The following is a 25,483-nucleotide window of genomic DNA, read 5'->3' on the forward strand; positions in this document are numbered from 1 at the left end:
ATAATCTTCATCCTTTGTCAACATTGTCTGCAGTGTGTCAACATTTTTTTTTTCTCTTGATCAATGTTTATTTGATTATAGTAATAATAATAATAGCAGATATTCCAACACCCCAAGCACATGAAAGTATTGATGGTATGATTGAGGGCCCATATGGTAATATACACTTATTGTTCATAAACGCGTTTATTATAACGTCATACTTTTCGTTAAAATTTCAAGTGCTTTTTAAGTGTTAAGTGCTTTTTCAGAAAACGTTTGTATGTCTTATAAACACTTTAAAATTGTTTTGTCATTATCAAGGCTTAGGTTTGAGTTATACTTCTGACAATCCCTCTTTGTGGGTAATATGTAAAAATAAAAAGAAGGGATTAAGAGATGGCGTAGCCTCCCCTCCCTCTAAACTTTTAGCAAGCAAAATAATTAAAAAAAATGTTCTGTCAAATGCAGTTAAAAACGTTCTTGGTTAATTCAGAAGTACTTTCAGAGTCAATTTTCAAAATTTCAAAATTTCAAAATGCTTTTTGAAAATGGTACTCGACTAAAAATTGACAAAATAAACGGTCTCAATAATATGGTCCAGCACAGAGGCTGCAAAAGACAACAACGGATGATTGTGTGTTTGGGGCTGTGAGATTGAAATCCAATTTGTCCATGTCACTGTCCATTTCCAAGGCTCCAACTGTTGCCTACCCTGTTTTCATTATCAAACAGCACACGCCTAATAAATTCCTTGTACTCCTAATACTCATAGTCATTGTCTTAATTAAATAAGATAGTTTGAAAAGTGCACCGCTGGAAAGCTTCATCTTTGATTTTTTTTCCTTATCAATGTATCCATCTTTTGTGTATCTTATGGGAAAAGGAATGTACAACTACTAGTAGCACTCAATGGAGTACGGACAATCCAAAATTTTTAGATATGACCTTAGGAGACTTTAACCATACACTATCCATATAGTCAAGATGCATATTATTTTCACTCTTGTTTTTGGAGATTTGTCGTATCGCTTACTCAATCGGTATTTTGTATTCATATATGAGTAAAAGATGAGTCAATTATACTCTCAAGGAAATTGTTATCAACGCCTTGAAATAGTTATTGTGTACAAATTACTTCTATATATCTAATGTCTCGCTCCTAATATAATAAGTGACATGAAAAGAAAAATAAAAACACATAAGCAGTGACACAGAGACAAGAAGTTTCTCTCACAATTTAGGGGTGCTCATGCATCTCACACGTATTATGTATCAACGTTTACCCAACAGAATGATTAAAAAAACACCAAAATAGAGAGAGAGAGACTCTGAGGTTTGGTTGGCGGTGCGAGTGGCATGTGGTCGTAGTGGATCCCAGCCCGTGCAAAAATAGCTTAAGGACTAAGGCAACAGCCACATTCAATCTAGTAATAATTTAACAATACACCAAATTAATCACACTTAAAAATTACAACGACCATACTAAATTACGAATTAAATAATTTCCAATTCCATTTGCAGTGGTACGAACAAATTTAGACAAATAGTTTTATTTTATTTTTTCAAATTAAAGTGACCAGAAGCCCTATCCATGATTTCACATTCTACCCATGACCAAGAAAACAAAACAAGAGCCAACAAAAAAAAAAATTTATAAAAGAAGAAAAGGAAAAAGTAAGGGCCGGCGGGACCCACTGGACCACCACCACCCATGTGACCGGATTCTTTTAGTTTAGCGCGAAATTAGACCAAAAAAAGTCTGTCTGTCCCCACCTCCAACGTTCGAAACTTGTTTTATTTTCTTCGACTTAATAAAATACTAAAAAAAAAACAAAACATTCAATTTATTATTCCAAAAAAAAAAAAAAAAAGAAGTTAAAAACAAAAAATTGGAGCTCCGGTTTGCCACGTCAACTACCCGTTACTTTGTTGACAGCTACGTGCGCTTTATTTCCGGAATTTTAATGAATCTACGTTAAGTACGTTGAATCAATAACACAAAATCCACTTTTATTTCGCTCCCTGCTACGTCGCCGTTTCGATCTCCAAAATATTCTACGGACCACGTACGAGATTTGTTGGGGAGATTTTTGAAATCCAAAAAATGCAAAAAGAAGAGGAAAAAAATAAATCCCATTAAATAAAATAAAAGTAGAGAAACAAAGAAAATATAGTTCACAGTGAGAGACTCTCTCTCTTGACTCTGAGTAACGAAACAAAACCCAGCCCGCAGATTTGCAGAGAGAAAGATCAAAAGAAGCAGCTTTAGGGTCTTCTGATAACTTTTTGCAGAAGCCAACTTTCTCTTCCAACATCTCCTGCATTTAAGTTGATCTTCTCTGAAAATCTCTCCCTCTCTCTCTCTTTGTTGTTTATATAGCAATTCACATTTGGGCTTTCGGCATTGTTGTTGTTGAGCGTTTTCAGTGGTGCAAACCCACAAGTTTGATTCATATGTGAGTTGTTTTTAGGAAGAATCTGTGAAAAAGTTAATTTTGGATTTTTGGCTTCTGGGTTTTGAATTTTTTCAACTTTTTGTGCAGGTAAAGGAACAACCCAGAAGATATGTTCACTGAAGGTCTTGATAGGAGCGCCCTTCGTTGGGTTAGAGAGGTTTGCTTCACAAACTTGTACCGCTTTCCTTTCCTCATTTGAGAAAAAATAATAAAAATTAAATAGACTTTAATTTGTACTATTTTTAGAGTGAGTGCTGTTTCTTGTTCTAGTGTTTTTATGATCTGGGTATGTGTTAACTTGCATGTGTTCTTTAAAGTTGACAACTTTGGTTTGAAATTTGACTTTATGGGTTTTGTTCTTAATCAGAAGGATGTTCCATTCTCGAGTTCTAATTTGAGACCTCGAATTGATCCGATTACACACATTCGTAGTGGTAGTGGCGGCAGGGGATTTGGACTGCCCCCACCGTCAAAATTTAGAAGTGGGCACTTGCCTTCCAATGCCATACCGGTTCGGACAATTCCAGCTGATGGGGATGAGAGTGGGTCTGCTTCTGATAATGACAGAACCACTGATTCAGAAGACGGCATTTATGGAGGTAGATACTCACTGGATTCATCACCACAAGATGATAGGGTTCCCAGTGCTTCTGCTCATAGGTACGGGAAGCCGTCGCAAGGGCAACCCCATTATGGCAGTGATTGTACGTACTCAGATGTCAGTTCATCGATGGACACTGTTGTGGGGAGACATAAACCTGCGGCCGAGAAGTTGGTCAGGGGAACTGGGAAGTATCCAGTTGCAAGGAATGGTTACACTGAGGATGAGTCATCAGATTCGGCTGCAAGCTCAGAATATTCTACTTCACAAGCAGGAGGAAGCATCAACAGTGGGGTGCCACGTAACAGAGCTTATGTTTCAGAGGGATATGCCTCCAGCGTGCCTTCACAGAGGAACTTGGAAAGCTCTGCCAAAAAGGTTTGTGACTTTCTATTTGTTTAATTGTGCTTGGATTGTTGTTTGATGTCAAAAACACCACGCAATGAGGCTTTAGCGTTATGGTGACTAAACATTTGGTTTATATTAGTTCATAAATGTTGGATGTTATTTCCTATTTTCCCTCTACTTAAAAGGTTGGCACAGGTAAATTGTTGAGGAATAGTTTAATTCATGTTGTAAGGACTTTCTATCTAACAAGCTGGCATTTTCTTTTACATCAATGTCGATAAATAATGGTATACTCTGGTACTGATGCATAAATCTGTTGATTTTTGCAGAATTTTAATTCCACAAACCAGCAGAGTGAAAAGTTATCCGATGATGATGTTCCTAGTGCACCACCTTTTTGTGGTGCAACTCAGGAAATTAAACAGGACGATGAGATAAGTCCATCTAGAGTACATAGGACACCACATGCAACCGCTTCATCTGAGTTCAAAACAACCCCTGGTAGAAAGCAGGAGGGCAATATTGAAAATGGCAATCTTGGCCAGTTTGTAAGGTCTGTATACTATTTAAATACTTCTCTTTGGGAAAATGTGATGCAATGTGCTTGTGTTGGAAAGTGACATGACACTTGTGGCTTCACAAACATAAATATTTGAGGCATGCTACTCTGGTTTCTATGTTTTTTTAACTAATGAATACACATTTGTCATATATATGTATAAATTTGGTTCAGCTTACGTTAATCTCTGTTCACAGAACTACCACTAGTTCCGAAGCTGCTGTGCCATCATGTCCTGCTCGCCTCCCCACCTTTTATGCAAGGTATCTGTAACCAACACCACAATTGTACATGCTTTTTTATGTTGTGTACAAACCTTTGGTTCTGCCATCTAAATTTTTATTAACTGTGCATGTGCCATTTGCAATTCAATACTAGTGCTCTAGGGTCATGGCATGCTGTTATTGCATATGATGCATGTGTGCGTTTGTGCCTTCATGCTTGGGCAATGGAATGCATGGAAGCTCCCATGTTTTTGGAAAATGAATGTGCTCAACTACGCGATTCATTTAGGTGAGTCCACGCTCTTCATCACCTTATTCATCTATCTTGCCTTCAATTTAGTTGGATTTATGATATATTCTTGGAGAGGACCCTTTGCTGTTGCCAGTTTGGTGTTCAAATCTTTGCATAAATTCCTATTGTAAAGAAAGTTTTGTAAATCACTGCACTAGGTCATTCAGTGCTATCCCTGATTTCTTTCTTAGCCAATTTTGTTTATTGTAAAAAAAGAAAAAAGAAAAAAAGAAAATTTCTTGCTTAAGCTAGGTTTACAATATATAAAAATAGTATAATTGAGTTTGTTGCTGCAACTTTATAGTTTGGCTAAAACCAAAGTTGAAAAGTTAGGTAATGCTAGGTTTTCAGATAACAAATTTGAACCTTATGGGAGTTCAATCCTGTTGAAAATGTTTTGATCTGACTAGCTAGTAGTATTTAGTGCTGAAATTTTGACAACAATGTCTGCATGATATACAAGCTTCTGACTTTTATCTATTCCATTATTACACGAACTCCTAATCTTGTTAAAACCCTGTTCTCAAAACTGTAGTTTACGACAAGTACTTTTACAATCAGAGGAAGAATTGTTGTCAAAGCAGACTTCAGAGCTTGCCGGTGAGAAAGCTGCTCCAAAACCCAAGAAAATTGTTGGCAAGATGAAAGTGCAAGGTAGCATTTCTCGCCCATTTATAAAGTCTTACTGTTTAAGTAAGTGCTTCGTTACAGGATAATCCTAAATTCTTTTTCATTTTGCAGTGCGTAGAATGAAACCGGGCCTGGACCCACCTACTGGCTGTAGTATTTCATCTCTAAGGCCACCAGTAATCAAACTGGCATCCATTCGATATCGTCTCTCCAGCTTCCAGTCTACACTCGCTTCTGGATGGCAAGCCCTTCGAAGGATTCGAGTTGTACCTCGTGTACCTGCAAATGGTTCTTTTTCACGTCAAAGCTTGGCATATGTGCATGCTGGTACTCAGTATATAAAACAGGTGTCTGGACTCTTGAAAACTGGTGTAACAAGTCTGCGGGAGAGTTCGTCCTCATATGAAGTTGTGCATGGTATGAGAATGGCAAATTTCATGCCCTCTCTCACTGTGTATATCCAGATTATTATATGCTTCTTTTGTCATTAAATCATGAGTTATTTAATAAATACATATCTTCCAAAATGATGAAAATTTATGGGCCGCTCATGAGGCACCTTTATTTCTTTTTTCTTGCATGTTACAAGTTGCTGATATATACTGCTATGTTTGTAATGTATAAAGTTTCATTCTCTTCAAATGTTTTTCATGAGTTACTTGAAGTTTTAACCCTCACTCTTATTGGCATCAGAAACGTACTCTTGCTTGTTAAGACTGAAAAGTTCAACTGAAGAAGAGGCTGTCAGGATGCAACCTGGATCTGGTGAAACTCATGTCTTGTATGTTCTCTTGTCCCTACTCTTTTGAACTATATCTGCTGGAAAAAGGTACTGACAACTTGTACAGCTTTCCAGATAGTTTGGGAGATGATTTAATAGTTGAAGTACTTGATTCAAAGGGAAAACATTTTGGAAGAGTCCTTGTTCAAGTGGCAACTATTGCTGATGACCCGGTAAGACTTTCTTGATCGTGATTGTAGCTATAAGGATAAATTAAAATGATAGTGGCTCTGGTAGAAAGGCTCATCTCAACGTTGACTGCAGGCTGACAAGCAACGCTGGTTCAATGTCTATTGTGAACCTGAACATGAGCTTGTGGGGAAGATACAGCTTTCTGTATATTATTCAACGAGTTCAGATGACAATCCCAAGGTGTGCTTTTGTTACTTTAGGAGCCTTAAAATATATCATCCTTGTTTATTAAGTGTTTTTCGTTGTTTCATAATTGAGTTAGACTTTTGTAATCTAAATCAATCTTCCAATTACTTTTCATTATCTTGTTTTGGGCCCCTAGGTATTCATTTATATTTAGGCTTGTGTGACAGGACATTAAAAACAGCATCTCTTCAATTCTCTTTTCAACTGGTAGCTATGTTTTTTGGTATGAGCTCAGGGTTTTCATCCAATAACAAAATTTGCTAACATATACCCTCGCTAAATATTGTGCTGCTGGAATCTTCTAGGAATGATAATAGTTTGAATATTTTCTTGAGAAATTTCTAGGACTATTCATCAGTAACGTATGTAATCCCCCACTCCCCTCTCAGTCTTGGGCCCAAAATGGAAAAAAGAAAAAAGAAAAAAGGGAAGAAAGTGTAGAGGTTTCTTTATTGTTTGGACATAATAATAATATTGTGTAAAGAATGATCCTTATTATATTACCTGAATGTGGGAATCCGGATACTTCATTTTATACAACGTATTCAAACTAGATTTATGATATTATTTGTTTTTGCGGTTCAGTGTGGCTCTGTTGCAGAAACGGTTGCATATGATCTAGTTTTAGAAGTTGCTATGAAGGTTCAGAATTTTCAACAAAGGAATCTATTGTTGCATGGTCCTTGGAAATGGCTTTTAACAGAGTTTGCATCATATTATGGTGTTTCTGATGTATACACCAAGCTGAGGTAATGGAGTGTTGTTGGGTTGATTGCTTGTTCCTGTTAAAATAATATGGCCATGTACTGTCAGTATTATAAGTCGCTCCTTTTTGTTCACTGATTCTATACCTGGAATTTCGATAGATATCTCTCCTATGTTATGGACGTAGCTACACCAACAGCTGATTGCCTCAACTTGGTCTACGATTTGCTAAAGCCTGTCTTGATGAAAGGCCACCATAAGAGCATGTTGAGTCACCAAGAGGTACAATTGCACTTGTCTTCAAGCATGTATCGTTGTTGCTTCTTTTGATATTGATTTTTATGTTTTGACTAGCTTATGCTGGTTCGGCTTGCTTTTTGTTTTTGTTTTTGTTTTTGTTTTTTCATTCTACTTGTCATTCTCTTCTAACAGAATGTCTAATACTTTTGGTTGTCACAGAACCGAATCTTAGGAGAAACTAAGGTTCAAATTCAACAGATTCTTGCTCTCACTTTTGAGAATTACAAGTCCTTGGATGAGTCATCGCTTTCAGGTATTTTGGAAGTTTTTCGACCTGCAACTGGGCATGCTGCACCTGCATTGGAGCCTGCTGTGAAACTTTACACGCTCCTTCACGATATCTTGTCTCCAGAGGCTCAGACTGCTTTATGCCACCATTTCCAGGTTTGAGAAACTTTCAGTTTATTTAACAATTATTTCTGTAGTTGATTTATCTATTTGCTTCTCATAGAGGTAGTGTGACTTGCCAGGTTGCCGCGAGAAAAAGATCAAGAAGGCACTTGGCTGAGACAGATGAATATGTTACCAACAATAGTGATGGAACTTTGATTGATATTTTGAGTATGACGACAGCGTACCAGAAAATGAAATCCTTGTGCCTTAACATTAGGAATGAAATCCTCACTGATATTGAGATCCATAATCAGCATATACTCCCCAGGTATGTACTTCAAACCGTCAAGTGGTACTTTCAAATATGGTTAATTATGCCGTAAAATTATTTGTCATTAGAGCCGTATCATTTTTTTATATTTATGCTTTTCTTAATTTTTGAACAAGTAGGCTGATCTTATTTTAGCAAAATGATGTTCCTAAAAGGATATTAGCAATATGATGATAAAAATCTGTCATCCATATCGTAGGCGTCATTTGTGGATAACAGTATTGTAAGCCTACATGAAGTCATATTTTGACATTGGATATTGCATTTGTGTTGCCACGTGATTTAGCATATGATACAATTTATGTCGAACTATCATTAGCATGAATAATGATTTCATGTGCATATATGCTCTGAACCATTGCAGTTATGAACCACTGAGGACAATCTCCTACTGTAGTGAACTTTGCCATATCTGCATAATTTCCTTGCCATAGTTAAATGCCTGCTTTCTGTTATTTGTTCCAAAACATGTAGGTTGGAATCATTACTTCAGGTCATCCTTTGTGTTCCCAGATTGCTTATCTCACAGCCTTTTCCTGGTGGTTTGTCCAGCTGTCTGACGTTGGATTGATAAGATTCTAATGCTTTAACTTTCATTGAACAGTTTCATAGACCTCCCACATCTGTCGTCATCAATATACAGCACAGAGCTGTGCAGTAGATTGCGTGCTTTCCTCATTGCATATCCCCCAACAGGTCCTTCACCTCCTGTAGCAGACCTTGTTATAGCCACCGCAGATTTTCAAAGGGACCTTGCCAGCTGGCACATCAGGTAATGTTAATTTTGTTGCTACTACTATTATTAAAACTTTATAATAATACTATGTTTGCATGGTTCTAACACATTTTTTATTATCTCAGTTATGTTAAAGGTGGAGTTGATGCAAAAGAATTGTTCCACCTATACATTATGCTGTGGATTCAAAATAAACGCGGTTCTTTGCTTGAAGCATGCAAACTAGACAAGGTAAGTGTTATATATATAATCCTTAAGCATGGATACTTTTGGATTATATGGAGATAAAACAATTTGATTACGCTAATGTATCTCAAATGAGTCTGTATTCTATTTTGTGGGTGGTCATTAATATTTTTACCCCCACCGTTTTGGAGGACTATGTTAAAGGATGCTTTTGAAAGATTTCTGTAATTATGTAAATTGGTGTATGTTCTAACATTGCAGTTAAAAAAGGCATCTAAATGTTATGCACTTGCAGGTAAAATGGTCAGGAGTTAGGACACAACATTCCACGACTCCTTTTGTGGATGAAATGTATGATCGTCTGAAAGAAACTTTGAGTGACTATGAGATCATCATTTGCCGGTGGCCTGAATATGCCTGCATTCTGGAGAATGTAAGTCAGATTTCTTGTGTCTCAAAATCTTTATAATCTACTTTTGCATTTTTCATCACCATCATCCATTATGATCCCAACAATTTATTGTTGGAACTGCACATGTGTGATAAAAAACAGAGCTATTCATTTAGCTTATCAGAAATAGGAAAATGCTAGTTAGTCTTATCTTACAACAGTGTTGTTCATCCGCACATTTCAATATTCAGTTCATAATAAATACTCTTTTCCTTAATTTCTTAAGTTTTGTCATGTTTTTACTTTTCTTGGTTTAATTTAAAGAGTGAAACTTCTTAAACTTGTTTGATAATTTCAACTATGTTTCTATGAAAGGCTGTTGCTGATGTTGAGAAGGCGATAGTAGAATCTCTAGACAAGCAGTATGCAGATATCCTGGCACCATTGAAGGAAAATTTGGCACCCAAGAAATTTGGCCTCAAGTATGTTCAAAAACTTGCCAAAAGGTCTGTGAGCTCTTATACCGTCCCTGAAGAGGTTAGTTGACTTTTCCAAATTTTTGGGTTAGATTGAAATATGATTGTTTGTATTTTGAAATTCGATAATTGCTTTTCAGTTGGGAATTCTGTTAAATTCCTTAAAGAGAATGCTTGATGTCCTTCGGCCCCAAATAGAAGTTCAGTTCAAATCATGGGGTTCCTGCATCCCTGATGGTGGAAACACAGTTGCTGGAGAGCGTCTCAGTGAAGTTACTGTGATGTTGAGAGCCAAGTTTAAAAATTACCTACAAGCAGTTGTGGAAAAACTTGCAGAGAATGTGAGTATCATTGTGGTTTGGTGCATTTCTGTTTGAAGTCGTGTGAAAGTGTTGTAAAATTATGTTTGGAGAAAAAATAATTGATCTGGAGAAAATAAAAAACTGTCAGTCTTGTTGAGGGAATACATTAACTGTCAATCTTTCACGAAATAATTAATTGATCTGGAGATCTTCTAAGTATAAATAGATTCATCTGCAGGGACAACGTGTATGCTAGGGATAATAGTCTTGTTGAGTGAATATATAATATAAACTGCCAATCTTTCATTATGTACAGAACGCCTTATTTGTCCTTAAAGAATAATAAAAGCCAGGTAAGGAGGTCTATCTCATACAGTAGTGTGTATTTATGCATGTTCTATGTGCGTTTATGAGACTAGATTCTAGTATATAAAGATCTCAGTTGCTGGTACATTAAGTGTGTAAAGAGCTGAATAACTGGTCCTCTTGGCCAAGAAAAAGAATTACTTGGCCAATCTAAAGAATATGGATGCTTTAAAATTTAGTTATTTGGTAAAGGGCCACTGATTTTCATCTTTTATTCCAGACAAAGTTGCAGAGTTCTACAAAAATGAAGAAGATTCTCCAAGATTCAAAAGAAACTGTGGTAGAATCTGATGTGAGAAGTAGAATGCAGCTTTTGAAAGACCAGCTGGCAAATACAGTCAATCACTTACATACAGTGTTTGGGACTCACGTCTTCATTGCAATTTGTCGAGGTTATTGGGACAGAATGGGACAAGTAAGTTCTTCAATCTAGTCTTTCAAAAATCCGGACAATGGGCTCTCAGCTGATGCCTTTTCTTATCTAATGGAACCCTTTTCTGTTACAGGATGTGCTGAGTTTCTTAGAGAACAGAAAAGAAAATAGATCATGGTATAAGGGTTCACGAATTGCTGTCTCTGTAAGTAGTGGCACCCCTTCAACCTCCCACCTTTTTTTCTTCTGGTTATGGTAGTAGTTTCCCTTCTAATGTGCAGCCTTTCTTCGGTTTTCAGATTCTAGACGACACTTTTGCATCACAGATGCAGCAGTTGTTGGGGAATGCACTGCAGGAGAAGGACCTGGAGCCTCCTCGATCCATCATGGAAGTCCGATCAATGCTTTGCAAGGATGCTGCCAATCACAAGGACAACACCTATTACTTTTAGGTGCTTGTTGTGTTAAATGAGTGAAGAGGACATGGAATGCATCATCAAGAAAGGTGGATGCTGAACAAGTTGGGGAATGAAGGTGCTGAAAGATCAGCTTTTCAGCCTGCATGTTCATCAAAACCATATTGCTTTAGTTGTCAATGTGTATAAGCCGGGTGCTGCTAATTTTGTAGAGGGAGCAAGCAACTCGGCTGCTCCTGAGTCACAATTCTGCTATGTTCACATATTTATTACTAAGATATAGGTACTGCAAAATTGATTCACATTTTTTTGTAATTGGCTTAATAGTTTTGCTTTAAGCAGTTTTGTACAACTCTTTTGAATGTGCCGTGAACTCACGCACCAAAAATATTAGATGATGGTCCGCTTTCACAGAGATTATATTATTTAACCCTTCATATGACGCATCTATTAAAAAATTATATATATTCCTTCATTTGCGCTACCGATCAAGCAACCTTGAATTCACTTTTGTTCTTATATAATTTCAATGTATAGAACCTTACACTGTTGACCCAAAAAAAAAAAAAAAACCCCCCCTTACACGAATGGTTTGAAGTTAAATCTTAAACTGATAATTATGTCAGCTTGGTCCATTAGAAAAACATCAAAGTCGTAAATTGGCTTTCTTTCATTGGCTATGTTAGGATGCCAGTTAATAGTTAATAGTATTGGCTCGACCAAGCTGGATCAAGACCCTGAAAAAAGCAATAGATACTTGAGGCAATTACAGATTTAGCCAATCACCAGCCACTGACACTTAGGTCACCAGGGCAGGGAAGAAAAATTCTGTTTATTGAAGAGAAGTTCCAGAATCAAATTGGATCATAAGCTCCCATAGCATAACAGCTGAAGCACATATTAGCACAACGGTTTAAACGAAGGGGCTTCACAACTTAAACGGAGCCCTACAATCCTATAGTGAATGACTGAATTCAAGCTTTCATAAAACTTGACCTACAAAACCTGGTGAACTTGTGCATGTCAAGATACATGAACAGCAGAAAACTCCAAGCCGCACTTACATTACTTATATCTCACTTTGTCGAATATGCTCAAAAGAGCTTATACGAAGATGAAGTCAAGAATTATAGACATTTCAACTATAACTCACTCCTTCACCTCTTACAACCTCACCAATGCGGTAAGCTTTATAAGCTCCATTTCCATCCTCAAGTATCCTGTGGGATGCCTCTTTACTCACAACAAGAACCATGCCAATACCCATGTTAAATGTTCGCATCATCTCAGCTTCTTCTATTCTTCCCACCTGGTGTTAGAAATAAGTAAAATCAGAAAACAACTACAATCCATAATTTCAAGCTGCCTCCTAAATGACATTCATCTAATATGAAAATTTAAAAATTTAAAATTGGGCTGCTGGATGAAAAATATTTTTACCTCTTGGATCCATTTGAAAACAGGTAGGATTTCCCAGGAACCGTTATAGATGACAGCTCCTAGGCCTTTTGGAAACACTCGAGGTATATTGTCTGTGAAACCACCCCCTGTGATGTGGGCTACCCCCTTTACACCTCCCTTGCTGATAATGTCAAGCACCTGTTTTTGGTATAAGGAGGGGAGCATTTTCAGCAAACACAAGGTAATGAGAATATGCACAAGACAAGGAGATTGGGAAGCAGGATTTAATGTTGACCTGCTTAACGTATATTACGGTTGGGGCCATCAAAGCTTCACCTAATGTAATAGCTTCACCAGGTAGTTGGTCCTTCAGAGACAGCCCACTATGAGCCAGTACCCTGTCAAGATATACCAATAGGAATTTTGTCATGAGTTTCTAAAGGGTCAGACTGCAAGGAACATTCTTCAAGTTAACTGCATCTATTGCAAATAGTATATAATGTTTTCTAAGCAGCACCAACCTTCTTACAAGAGAGAAACCATTAGAATGAACCCCACTGGATGGTAGGCCAATGAGGACATCCCCAATAACAATGTTTTTCCCATCAATCACTGAATCCTTTTTCACAATTCCAACCGCAAAACCACTGAGGTCATACTCTCCGTCTGCGTAAAAATCTGGCATCTCTGCAGTCTGACGTAATATATGCAATTCAGTGAGCCCTACCTTATCAAAATATGTACAACATGTGTGTGCAAAAAATAAAAGCAAAGACCATATTTAAACAATTAACCGCAAGAATACACGCTTGATATATGTCTTCTCCAGATCACAGGACAATCGCAATTCACAAAACAACAAAATTATTTTAGAATACCTCTCCACCTAAAAGAGTACAGTCAGATTGTTGGCAGCCATCGACAATACCTTTTACAACCTAGAAACAATAAACAAAATTTCAAAAAGCTTCAATTAGTGGTATGAATTTACGCAATCAAAGCAACTTTTAGGCACATTGCGACCTCTACCTTTTCAGCAAGATCAACATCAAGCCGGCTGGTAGCAAAATAATCAAGGAAAAATAGCGGCTTTGCTCCAGAAGTAACAATATCATTGACACTCATAGCAACCTGGGAGTTGAAATTGATCAGATGAGCAATTTTGATTTATTTATTTAATGACACATGTGCACCACATGAAGTTTCACTTGAAACATTAGCATTACCAAATCAATACCAATGGTTTCATGAATTCCAGTATCAAATGCAAGTTTAAGTTTTGTTCCAACACCATCTGTACCAGCAACAAGATATGAATCACCTGTTCACCAAAAAACTCCATCAGCCCAAGTAAACAAAATTCAAACAGACAGAGCACAACCCAAAATGGGTAACACATAAACACAATCAGCTAACAATATACTCAATACCAAGAGGGTAAAGACCCCCAAAGCCTCCAATCCCAGGAGCCATTTTGGCAATTCGTCGAACAAGTTCTGAGCCAGCATCTATATCAACACCAGCATCCTTATACGTCAAACCACCATGTCCACTTGCACGTTCTCCGGACTCGTTCTTCGACAGTGAAAATATGCGTCTGCTGCGGGAAAATTCAGTTGATGGAGCCATAGATAGGCCGGAGAAGGTGTTGGAGAGAGACCCAGATGAGAGTCTGCATAGCTGGGTTTGGCTGGAGTTGGGTTTGGAATAAGAGGGTCTGAGGGAAGAAGCAAAGCAACGAGAGAGCTCTGTGTTTGGGTTGACGGAGGTGACCATGGCAGCAAGTGAAAGAGGCCCTAAGGCAGTGTGTCACTGACTTGCAGGGTTTTACCGAGAGTGACGGAGCTTAGAAAGAGAGAGAGAAAGGGGCGGGAATAAAGTAGGAAGCTAGGGTTTTCGTTTATGTAAATATGTAAATTGTGTTGCTAAATTTTTTTTTTTTGGGTCGAATTGTGTTGCTATTTGAGTTTGAGTGAAACAATTATTAATTTAACTTCTATTTTTAAATAATTATTACTTTTTATTTTTAATACAACCATACTATATTGGGTACAGGGGAATTGAACCTAGAATAATTATTTTCCAACTAAAAACAGAATAAATAATTATTACATATGAATTTTTAATACCAAATCAATACCGATAGGGGAGAGATAGAACTTGATATTCTAACCTTTAAAATATTGTTTTATTTATTTATTTATTTTACATATGAATTTGTTGGTATTTGCAATTGTTGTTTTTTTTTTTTTTTCATGACACAGGAAAAAGGCTCCTAAGCTGTTCATCGATTTGAACTAATTCATTTTAGGGATAATTCAAACGGGTCCAATTAAAGTTTTTGGTTTTTACACACAAGAAAAAGGTACCTTTATTTTTGTTTTTTCTGTTAATCTGCTGCATATAATATTGCTGAACAAAGATTTGTCTACATTGCTTGAATAAGAGAAGTCTTTTCTCAAACCAAAGTCGACAAAATTCCAAACCAAATGCCAACACGTTTGAAGAAACGTAGATTGAGGACATTTATCGAGTCCGATTTTCCTGTTATCAAAGTCCCTGTGTCCCCATGTTTCCTCCCTAGTTTTGTGACACGTGGACTCTAACTTAACAGGAGTTTAACTCTGTTAACTCTCTTTTGACATTTTTTTTCTTCTCTAATTAAAAGAATTAAAATATATTATATTAGAATACACGTTTAACAAAAACACTTTGCATGCCGTTTCATCTTCTCTGCATTGCAAAACTCAGCCACTTCATCTTCTCTGCTCTAAGAAGATGAAACGGCGTGCAAAGTGTTTTTGTCAAACGTGTATTCTAATATAATATATTTTAATTATTTTAATTAAATGAAAAAAAAAATGCTAAAAGAGAGTTAACAGAGTTAAATTCCTGTTAAGTTAGAGTCCACATGTCACAAAACTAGGTAGGAAACATAAAGGCACAGGGACTTTGGTAACAGGAAAATCGGACTCGACATTTAGATGCTTTATCAGGTTTAACTTAAATGGTATCTTTTGTTTGACTTTCTTCTACATGTGAGAGATTGGAAGCAATACAAATTTTTTTGAATCTTGTTATGAGAAAGTGTGGTAAACGTGATCTGAAGTTCAAGTTCTTGCAAACATGCATATGGTGTTCACCAGTATTGGTGAAATTAAACTGCAGTCATGAGGTAACGAAAGCATTTCGATGCTATGTTACATAAATTTGAATTGCACTCTCCAACCAGAAGAAAATATTTACAAGATTAAATTTGATCAAGGAATCAAGCCATCTGTAGCAGGAAAAGAATGCCAGTAATGTTACAGAATTTTGGGAACACGGACGAAGCAGAGTCAGCAGTTCAAAGCACCAAATACAACAAGCAAATTCTGAGCACTAAAAACCCTATCCCCAGCAGCAAACACAAATTAGAGAAGTTTTGATATAACTTGACAAGATGTCCAGAAGGCTTTCGTGGCAGCCCTTACTATTACAGGGTTTTGGTATATCCTGCGAATAATGAAAACATTAGAGGTCAAAGTACAGTATAAATGTAAATTAAGACTGAGACAATGATTGCTGTATACATGAATTCTAAATATAAATTCGGCAAGCAACACGACTAGATTACGTTAGTGATCAAAGACACGCTGCACAATGATGGCGGGAAACTTTACAACCATCAGATCAGGTAACATTAGATTTAAGTATCCTACCCGATGGCGGTTGCCCCCCATGATGCTACATTATAAATGACTTTGCTTCCATCCCAAGCCTTTCGAAGTTTTCCCTTCTTCTTTCTCACGGAGAATGTTTTGCTAAGTGCTACATAAGAAATAGGAAATGTAAGATTCCATTCCTAAAATGTGGGAAACAAACTTGGTCAAATAAAGCACAAAATGCATACAGAATAGATTTGAAGTTAAGAGAATTTTTCAATTTCTCTTCAAACTTAGTAAGCAACACAAAAACAAGTATCAAACTCACCATCCTGAAGTTGATTAGGGGTCAATTCCTGAAAATCACACAGCAATCAATTAAAAAGAGTCAATACATCATATCTACTACATACTCCAATTTGGTGTATGAACCATGCTCAAACAACAAGAGAGGCCGCATATGCACAATCTGTTCAAATTGTTTGACAATCATAGAAAGAAATTGTCGACATGTCAACTAGATATGTTAAAAATGCCAACACTAGTGCTAATGTGTAATGGTTCATCACAATAAATTCAATGGTTCCACCTCTTAATCTACTTGCATTGTTCTGCGCAGTAAATGATAGATGCTAAACTACGAATGCAGTGAAAGCCTGATCTCTTAAGGTCTGTCATGATCATTAGGTCATACATCAAATACCAACCCACCTTATAACAGAATACCAAATAGACTAAAAACAAAAGTTCTAAAGAACTCTCACCAAGCAAACTATTATTTTATGGGACGCCTATCAGGGGAAAAAAACTATTATTTGCAGGATGATGTTGAGTTTTAAAGCAAAAGCAAGAGCAACATACCCACCTAACAGAGATGAGAACGTTAAGAAGACAGATGATAAGAATGGGAATCCTAAGATGATGAGTAATACGAATGCCCAGAAAAGATCAAATTAAAAATATGTGTACAAGAGACAGATTAAGAGCGGAACCTATTAATTGTAAAGTACAAGAAGCTAGCCTATGTATTAGCAACGCATCCATGTAACATGGAGAATAATGCTACATTCCGAGTGCCATGTATGAGTGATAAGATACAAGAAACAAGGCTAATGCATAGGTGCTCTCATAACAAAAGGAAGACCAGTAATACAAAAGGATATGAACGTACTACATGCCCATGTATTGGCCATGCAGGTTAACGCTAAATATTAGACTAGGATGAAACTAGCACCAATAGTGGGGCCAAACTTTTCAATTGGCATAATTCATGTTTAACCATAACATACTGCATCACAAAAATCCACCAAGCAGGATAGAACTGTTTTTGTTTTGTTCATTTGGTTTGTAGAAAAGTAACTGGATATGGCTAAACACAAAATATTCTGGTAGACAGTCATGTTGGGGTAATTTTCTATATATGTGTCGATCATAGTTGTGGTAGTATAAAATCAAATGAAGTCTAATAAAATTATGTTGAGCAGAGTTTCAGGGTACCTTAGTCTGTTTAAGGGATAACAGGTATGCAGCCATAAAGCATGCAATACCCTCTACTATATCTTCTTGCCTAACAAGAACATAGTCTTCTTCACCCAAGTCGCTATCCTCATCTTCCCATAGATCATTCTCATTAACCAGATCCCAAGAACTACCTTCTTCTGCTGCCATACAAGAATAGTTTAGCACGGCACCATATAGAGAACATAGTCAAGAAGTCGTCTAAAAAGTCTAATCTTCATAATGCAGAAGACATATCACATGGTTATAAAATTTCATTGTGACCATATTCAGATGCATACCAGCCATATTTTGGGGAACTGATGATGCTTGCGCGCATTGTAGCTTTTCAAGGAAGTCGGGACATTCAACTCTAGATTTTAGAAGATTGCATAACTGCATCCAAATGCAAATGACATGTGAGCTAGAATATGGAAAGCTTTGATAACAAGTAGTACAGTGTCTCCCCCTTATTCATCATTACAATTCAATCGAAAAAGCAAAGTCAGCAATAGAGGGTTTAACTTGGGATTAGACTCAAGGTACCATCAGAAGGTGAAATCTGAAATTTTTATTCCTACAAAAAGACATTATGCGGTGAGCTTAGAGGAATCAGTCTACCGCCGCCAAGAAACCAGACAACATATTGGTTAGGCATTATATGGTTTTACTGAGCTAGTCGAAGCAATTGTGTTGAACATATAAAAAGCTTCATCCTTTAACCTTATAAGCAATCACTGTCCACACTGCACACGTGCCATTAATCATATTAATCAAGTACGCAATTCACCATTAATTATTGATTAAACCGGTAACAGCTCAATTGCTCTTTGCTTCAACATTTAGGAGAATAACGTCTTTATAAAAAACCTTAATCCCAATCTCAATAATTTAACCAAAATTTAACATTTTCCAGTATTCAACCAAAAAGTTCCAAAATCCCCAAAACACCAGAATTCAATCAAAATCGACAACTAAAATTGAGCTCAAACCCCACACGGAACCCCAATCCATACCTCGTCGGCTTCGCAGTCAGGGCGCGAACTCGTCGATCTGCGGCCTTGCTGGCGCTCATCGTCATCGACAGCACCACGAGAACTGTTATCATCATCATCGTCTTCATCCTCACCGTTATCATCTCCATCGCTGTCGCCGTCAGCACCCCCAGTGGTATCGAGCGACACGAGGGCTCTCTGGCACTGCTCGAGCACAGCCTGCAGAGTCTTCCGCTTCACGCGGAGCTTATCCTTCTGCGATTCCGCTCTCCTCAATTTCGCATCGGCCGAGGGATTCGAACCGGAGACCTCGACCTCCATCCCCAGAACAGAAAGCAAGCTCCGAAAGCCTTGAAATTTGTTATGCGATCGCCGACGAAGAAGGCCTGAGAAGGATTGGGGGTTTTTTCGAAGAGAAGAATTATTGGGGTGGGTTTTTTCGGCTTCGGCTTCTGCTTCTGCTGATGTTGTTGCTGGAATGCAACAACATGTGATTGATTAATGGTGTTTTTTTATTTTTGTTTTGTTGGGTTGTGTTTTTGTTTTAATAATAAAAGTGGTTTAATTAGTGTTATGATTGAATTTGGATTTGGATGGTTGGGTTGCGGGTGGGATTGGATTTTGGAAGGGAAGAAAGGACTAAATTCTTACATACATTTTTGGGCTGTTTGGTTCCGTGGAAGAGAATATCTCCCACTCACACAGAATGACGGAACCGTTCGTTTGTTTCCTCAATTATATTATTATTCTTTGGTTTTTGAGGTTTTCTATTCGTTAAGTTATCCATCTCTCTTGCTGTACTAGGTTAACCCAAACCCTAATCAAATATAGCCATGTGATGTATGTCATAACATCAATAGATTATGATTAATATGTACCCTAATAGAGAATGATAAACTCATTGATCTAATATGTTCTACGTTTTATTTGAGATATGGTTTTAATTATAATTAGTAATATACGATTTTTTTTAAAAAAAAATATTGTGAAAGTTTGGCCACTATAGAGTATTTTAATATTAATTATTTAAAAATTTAAAGCGTTTTCAAAAATAGGTGAAAAATACGTGAATTTTACCTATATTATTCATACATTTGTAAAAATATGTGTATATAGTTTGTTTGGTTTTTTTTTTTAATGTGTATTTTACTATACTTTTAACAATTGTACATAAATTGAAAGTGTTTTTTGAAAAATACATATCTTAGCCCGACTAGGGTTTCAATAACTAGTATGCTAACCTTGATCAAACTACATGCCACTAAGCTAATAGGCAGTTGCACATAAGTTTTAAGAGCATCTCCTCCAGTCACACTCTCTTATTTCAAAACAAAATTTTAACTAAAAAGACTATAAATATAAATTTATTTTAAAAGCTCTTTAAGTTTGATTCGAATTTTACTCGACCATGTTTTCTGGTTTAAGGAATTATACTGAATAAGAGCCAATATGAAATAATAAAAAATTACACCCTCAGGTATACAGTTCATCTAGTTTGGGTCTTGAGTTGGTCTTACACAATTAACAAAAAGAAAAAAGAAAAAAGATCAATAAACCACTTTTCATTGTGCTATTTCAATTACAGTAACTTCTCTCTGTAGTTCGTTTTAGAAAAATATTATTGTTTGTGACAGTATTACTATGTCGGCATGTCAAAAACAATAGTAGCGACAAGCCTAGTAGCTGATATTTTATGAAAATAATAATACCGTGCAGGCACGGTGTTTTGCCGTTGCACATAATAATACCATGTGGGTTATAAATGATACAAGATTAAAGGGTGGGCCAAAAACAGGCATCAACCCCACCATTTGCACAAAAATATGATTTGATTTCCAACAGAAGTCCCAGATGAGTTGTACAAACAAGAAGAGTAAAATGATGCCGTTACAGTGGGGCAATAATGAAGCCACTTGAGCTCATCTTTTTGGGTAAAGCCAAAAAAAAGCTAATGGCCAAGAACACTCATTGCATTGCAGCGCTGAGGATAAGATTAATTATGTGCCGTTGTAGGAAAACACTGTTTTTGTCAAAAAGTAATGCCCGCTCTACTGGATTAAAGTAAAACCAAGCAACTTTAGTACAACGTTCGAAAAACCTTGCTATAAAATCTGGTGCCGGTGAGGCTTCTTACTTCACCAACAATTATTCTTTTGAGTCTCTCTTGCCATTAGCTTTCGAGATCTGTGCTCTGCTTTAATCATATTTCCCAGTTGTTCATCTGCACTTGGCGTATTTTCCCTGTTGTTTTTCCACCATCAATGGCTGAAGCACTTGTTTCCGTGGTCCTTGAGCAGTTGGTTTCCATCGCACGTAAACAGATAGGAGAAGAGGTGAGGCTGGTCGTGAATGTTGACAGAGAAGTTGAAAATCTCATCTTCCATTTCAATGCTATTCAAGCTGTGCTCCAGGATGCAGAGGAGAGGCAGGTGAAGGAGGCCCGCGTCAGAAACTGGCTGCGGAGTCTGGAAGATGTGTCGTACGACATTAACGATCTGTTGGACGAGTGGAACACTGAAATTCTCAAGCACCAAATTGAGCAAGAAGAGAAAGAAGGTGTTGCCCTTACAAAAAGGAAGAAGGTATGCCTCTTCATTCCCTCCCCTAGCGTTTGTTGTGGTCGTGGTCCAATTGATAAAGTAGTTAGGCGTCATGACATTGCTAAGAGAATAAAAGAAACACATGAAAAGTTAACTGATATAGCCAATTCAAAACAAAATTATAACTTTCATGAGAACACAATTAGAGCCACTGAGAAACTTGAACGGGCTGAAACTTCTTCTTTTGTCGAAGTGTCTAGTATAATTGGTCGTGAAGAGGAGAAAAAAAGATTAATGAGCATGTTGTTAAGCGAGAGCAGTCAACAAGAGAGGAGCCCATTTGTTGTGATCCCCATTGTGGGGATGGGAGGACTGGGAAAAACTGCATTTGCGCAGTTAGTCTATAATGATGATGAAAATATAAAAACTCATTTTGACACTAGAATATGGGTTTGTGTGTCAGACCCTTTTGAAGAGATCAAGATTGCCAGAGCCATTGCTCAAGCTCTAAATAAAGATGATAATCGAATTAATTCAACTAGTTTGCAACCTTTGTTGGAATGTATAAATGAATATATTAGTGGTAAAAAATTATTCCTTGTTCTAGATGATGTGTGGAATCCAACCATTGATAATTGGGAACCATTAATGGGAGCTTTACAAAATAGTGCTATAGGCAGTAGAATATTGGTGACCACCCGAAAAGAGACGGTTGCTGCTGTGATGGGAGCAACCGCTGATCACGTAATCCATTTGAACATCTTGAGTGATCAAGATTGTTTGCAATTATTCAATAAAATTGCTTTCTTTGATAGAGAACGAGATGATCAGCTTGAAGTTATTGGGAGAAAAATTGTTAAAAAGTGCAATGGTTTGCCTCTTGCTGCAAAGACTCTAGCTAGTCTTATGCGATATAAGAAAAACAGACAAGAATGGGTAGATGTTTTGGATAGTAAGATATGGGATTTAAAAGAGATTGAACAACAGGTTTTTCGATCCCTATTCTTAAGCTATTATGAGTTGACTCCGGCAATTAGACGTTGTCTTTTATATTGTGCCACTTTTCCGAAAGATTATGAGTTTAATAAGCATGAATTGATTCAGTTGTGGATGTCAAATAACTATCTTAGTACAGAAGGGGATAAAGAAAAAGAAACACTAAGAGGTCAAAGCTATTTTGATAACTTAGTAATGCGGTCTTTCTTTCAAGATTTTGATAAAGATGACGAAGACAATATTGAAAGCTGCAAAATGCATGACATTGTGCACGATTTTGTACAGTTTCTGACAAAACATGAATGTATTGTTATGGAGGTTGGGTGTGACAATGAGAGAAACAAGGTATTGAATGATAAAGTTCGTCATTTGTGTTTAACGTCCATCTCAGATGGATCATTTCCTGTTTCAATTTACAGTTGCAATAGATTACGTACTCTTCTAGCTTCTCGGTTGAGACTTTCTGCATTAAGCTTAGATATAGTTTTACAATTGAAATGCCTTAGGACATTAGATTTGAGTTACAACTTGATAACAGATGTTTCTAAAGAGATCGGGGTACTAATACATTTGCGGTATCTTAATTTATCTTGGAATCTTAAGTTGGAAGAATTACCCGATACTGTGGGTAATTTATACAATCTGCAAACATTGGTACTCGAGAATTGCAGAGCACTTAAAACACTACCAGTGACAACAAGAAAGTTGATTAACTTAAAGCACCTTAATCTTGAGGATTGCGACAGTCTAAAAGTACCAAAAGAGATTGGAAGATTAAAAAATCTGGAAACACTTCATGGCTTAATTCTCTACGATGATGTTGACGAGAATAAAGGCTTGATCAAGTTAGGGGATTTGGGAAACTTGGATCAGCTTCGAGATATTTGGATATGTAACTTGAAGTCAGTGCAAGATGTGAGTGAGGTCAATAAGGCACTATTTGTGAATAAGAAAAACCTCAATACTCTGCTTCTAAATTTTGATCAGTCAATGGATGCAAGTGAAAGCGAAGAAGGTGAGCTTCAGAGAGAAATGGATGAAAAAATACTGAATGCCTTTCAACCACATACAAATTTGGAGAGGTTAGTTATCGGCAATTACCACGGTCTCACTCTGTGCCTCAATTGGATGATGTCGTTGCATAGTTTGAAAATGCTTGTTGTTGGATTTCTTCCATTTTGTGAGCTTTTGCCTCCTCTTGGGAAATTGCCGTCCCTTGAATATCTTACAATAGATGATATGAAGAGTCTTAAAAAGTTGGGAATTGATTTTTTGGGAATAGATGATCAATTGGAAACGCCAACAATATTATTCCCGAAATTGAAAAAACTCCGGTTCGAAAGCATGGTGAAGTGGGAAGATTGGGAAGGAGTTGAAGGGCACAGGGAGGGAGAGGATTCTGAAATTAAATTAATGCCATCTCTTTCAACCTTAACAATCAAGTCATGTCCTAATCTGAAAGCAGTGCCGGACTTCCTGTGGAAGACGCCGCTGCAGAAATTAGTCATTAGTGAGTGTGAGAATATTCTCCAAGGTTGCGAAACAGCAAGTGGCAGGGAGTGGGACAAGGTCTCTCACATCCAAAACATCAAAATTAATTCTAAATATGTACAAAAAGACGGAGTTCGGATGGAGCCAGAGACAACAGAGATTTCATGACGCTGAACTGATGAAGATGACGATGATGGGCTCTGCAAATCTCATCCACCACTTCCGGTAAAATGTTAATTAACCCCCCTTCCTGATAATTATTCATGTATTAATTATTCATTATTTACTTATAGTTGCTACCATCTTGAAATTTCTTTTTTGCTTTCAATTCAAGTGGCTGCTGCATCCTCTGTAATCCTCCAACAGTGCATAATCTTCTGTGAGAAGAAGGTAAGTTTTTCCTGCTACATTAGTTTCCTACTCCAAATCACTTCGTTTTAATATGTTTATCCAACACCGGAGAATTGATGATGATGATTATGGGCTCTGCCATTCTCATCCACCTCCTCTGGTAATCTTTTCCATCACTGCATAATCTTCTACGAGAAAGAAGGTAATTTTTCCTGCTATATTGTACTACAATTCAATTGGAACACCTACTAACTTGAGCGTCGGAGAGTTTTCTTGCAGGTATTCCCTCCTCCCTCGTGGCCGAGTGTAGATGGTGTCCTACTTCTCAAACACAATTAGACTACCTAAAAGATGGACTGAGTGCCTCTGCTAGCGTAATTAACTTTCTCAAGATGGACTTCTTGATTACCTATTTTCATCACGTCTGTCAAAATTGAGATGAAGATGGAGTTCTGATGGAGCCAGCACAATAGAGAATTCGTGATGATGAAGATGACAATGATGGGATCTGCTAATCTCATCCACCATTTCGTTACATGCTGGCTCTATTGTTCTTGATTATTTCAATGAATTATTGTTTTCATTTTCTACCGAGTGTATTGGTCTGATTATTTTCTTTTTTCATTTGTTTCGTTGGTTCTTCTGATTTTTTTTATAATTTTCAATATTTTTTCTTTTTTCATTTAAGTTAAAACCATTATATATTATTCGATTTCATATTTATTTTAAACTAAAGACAATAGAATTTTATTATATATTTTTTTTAACATTAGAATTTTAGTTAAATTTTTTTTTTTTCAAAATATAAATTAGCAAAAATACACTTGAAAAATAGCTCACATATTATTATTCTCAAATTGTACTACCATACACTTTTCACTGTTTTTATTTTATGAATCTTTTTTCCAATTAATCCATATATTAGACGCATTTTCGATGAAAAAGAACAAAATTGATTAAAAAAATATTAAAAAACAAAAAGGGTGTAAGTAGAGAAAAGGAGAATGGAAAAATCAGCTCCCATAAATTAAAGAATTGGGTTATTTAAATGATGAGGATTTGAACTCCAATAGTCAAAAGTATATTTAATACAATCTCCAACTCACTACCACCATGGTAGGACACCACTGGCAAGGACATGATTCTAATTTCAGTAAAATTGGCAGTTTGACATACATAAATAAAAAATAAAAAATAAAAAAAATTCAGATTTTAGACATACTGCAAACACAAGCACAACACACCGGTGGCAATCTCATAAAACAAAATAAAAAAACACACAAACGGGCACCGGTGGCAATGTGTTGATCACGACTTATAAGTTATAACGACACATTTCTGGCTTTGCCAGTGAACCTTTATATGCTTAACTTGTTCAATCCATCAAGAGATATATGCTTCC

General features: G+C 36.7%; 4 protein-coding genes across 6 annotated transcripts; 2 read left to right on the top strand and 2 right to left on the bottom strand.

Moving 5' to 3' along the window:
* Positions 1,337-11,631, top strand: LOC18789264. Its single transcript, XM_007227013.2, has 23 exons — positions 1,337-2,438; positions 2,526-2,595; positions 2,806-3,417; positions 3,717-3,940; positions 4,144-4,209; positions 4,325-4,459; positions 4,998-5,116; positions 5,204-5,509; positions 5,786-5,873; positions 5,941-6,046; positions 6,138-6,245; positions 6,837-7,000; positions 7,118-7,238; positions 7,416-7,640; positions 7,727-7,917; positions 8,525-8,692; positions 8,782-8,887; positions 9,138-9,275; positions 9,609-9,770; positions 9,850-10,050; positions 10,598-10,792; positions 10,884-10,955; positions 11,050-11,631. The coding sequence occupies exons 2-23, from the start codon at positions 2,548-2,550 to the stop codon at positions 11,200-11,202; spliced, it is 3,708 nt and encodes a 1,235-aa protein (XP_007227075.1). The 5' UTR covers positions 1,337-2,438; positions 2,526-2,547; the 3' UTR covers positions 11,203-11,631.
* On the bottom strand, positions 11,899-14,748 carry LOC18788778 (phosphoribosylformylglycinamidine cyclo-ligase, chloroplastic/mitochondrial). Its single transcript, XM_007222725.2, has 8 exons — positions 13,998-14,748; positions 13,794-13,888; positions 13,597-13,698; positions 13,446-13,505; positions 13,089-13,261; positions 12,863-12,965; positions 12,607-12,765; positions 11,899-12,475 (listed from the first exon to the last, which is right to left on the bottom strand). Exons 1-8 carry the CDS (start codon positions 14,341-14,343, stop codon positions 12,305-12,307), a joined length of 1,209 nt encoding a protein of 402 aa, XP_007222787.1. The 5' UTR covers positions 14,344-14,748; the 3' UTR covers positions 11,899-12,304.
* LOC18790431 lies at positions 15,739-19,419 on the bottom strand. 2 transcript variants are annotated; one of them, XM_020554480.1, is made up of 6 exons: positions 18,725-19,419; positions 18,011-18,104; positions 17,709-17,872; positions 16,540-16,567; positions 16,269-16,377; positions 15,739-16,062 (listed from the first exon to the last, which is right to left on the bottom strand). In XM_020554480.1, the coding sequence occupies exons 1-6, from the start codon at positions 19,022-19,024 to the stop codon at positions 15,981-15,983; spliced, it is 777 nt and encodes a 258-aa protein (XP_020410069.1). In that variant the 5' UTR covers positions 19,025-19,419; the 3' UTR covers positions 15,739-15,980. The 2 variants fall into 2 exon arrangements, with proteins under 2 accessions (XP_020410069.1, XP_020410070.1); XM_020554481.1 differs by having other exon boundaries at positions 17,709-17,869; positions 18,725-19,416.
* LOC109946663 (putative disease resistance protein RGA3) lies at positions 20,573-24,705 on the top strand. 2 transcript variants are annotated; one of them, XM_020555148.1, is made up of 3 exons: positions 20,573-23,955; positions 24,065-24,120; positions 24,361-24,705. In XM_020555148.1, the coding sequence occupies exon 1, from the start codon at positions 20,965-20,967 to the stop codon at positions 23,896-23,898; it is 2,934 nt and encodes a 977-aa protein (XP_020410737.1). In that variant the 5' UTR covers positions 20,573-20,964; the 3' UTR covers positions 23,899-23,955; positions 24,065-24,120; positions 24,361-24,705. The 2 variants fall into 2 exon arrangements, with proteins under 2 accessions (XP_020410737.1, XP_020410735.1); XM_020555146.1 differs by having other exon boundaries at positions 24,065-24,705.

Source organism: Prunus persica, chromosome G1 (genome assembly GCF_000346465.2).
Source record: "Prunus persica cultivar Lovell chromosome G1, Prunus_persica_NCBIv2, whole genome shotgun sequence".
NCBI classification, from domain to species: Eukaryota; Viridiplantae; Streptophyta; class Magnoliopsida; order Rosales; family Rosaceae; genus Prunus; species Prunus persica.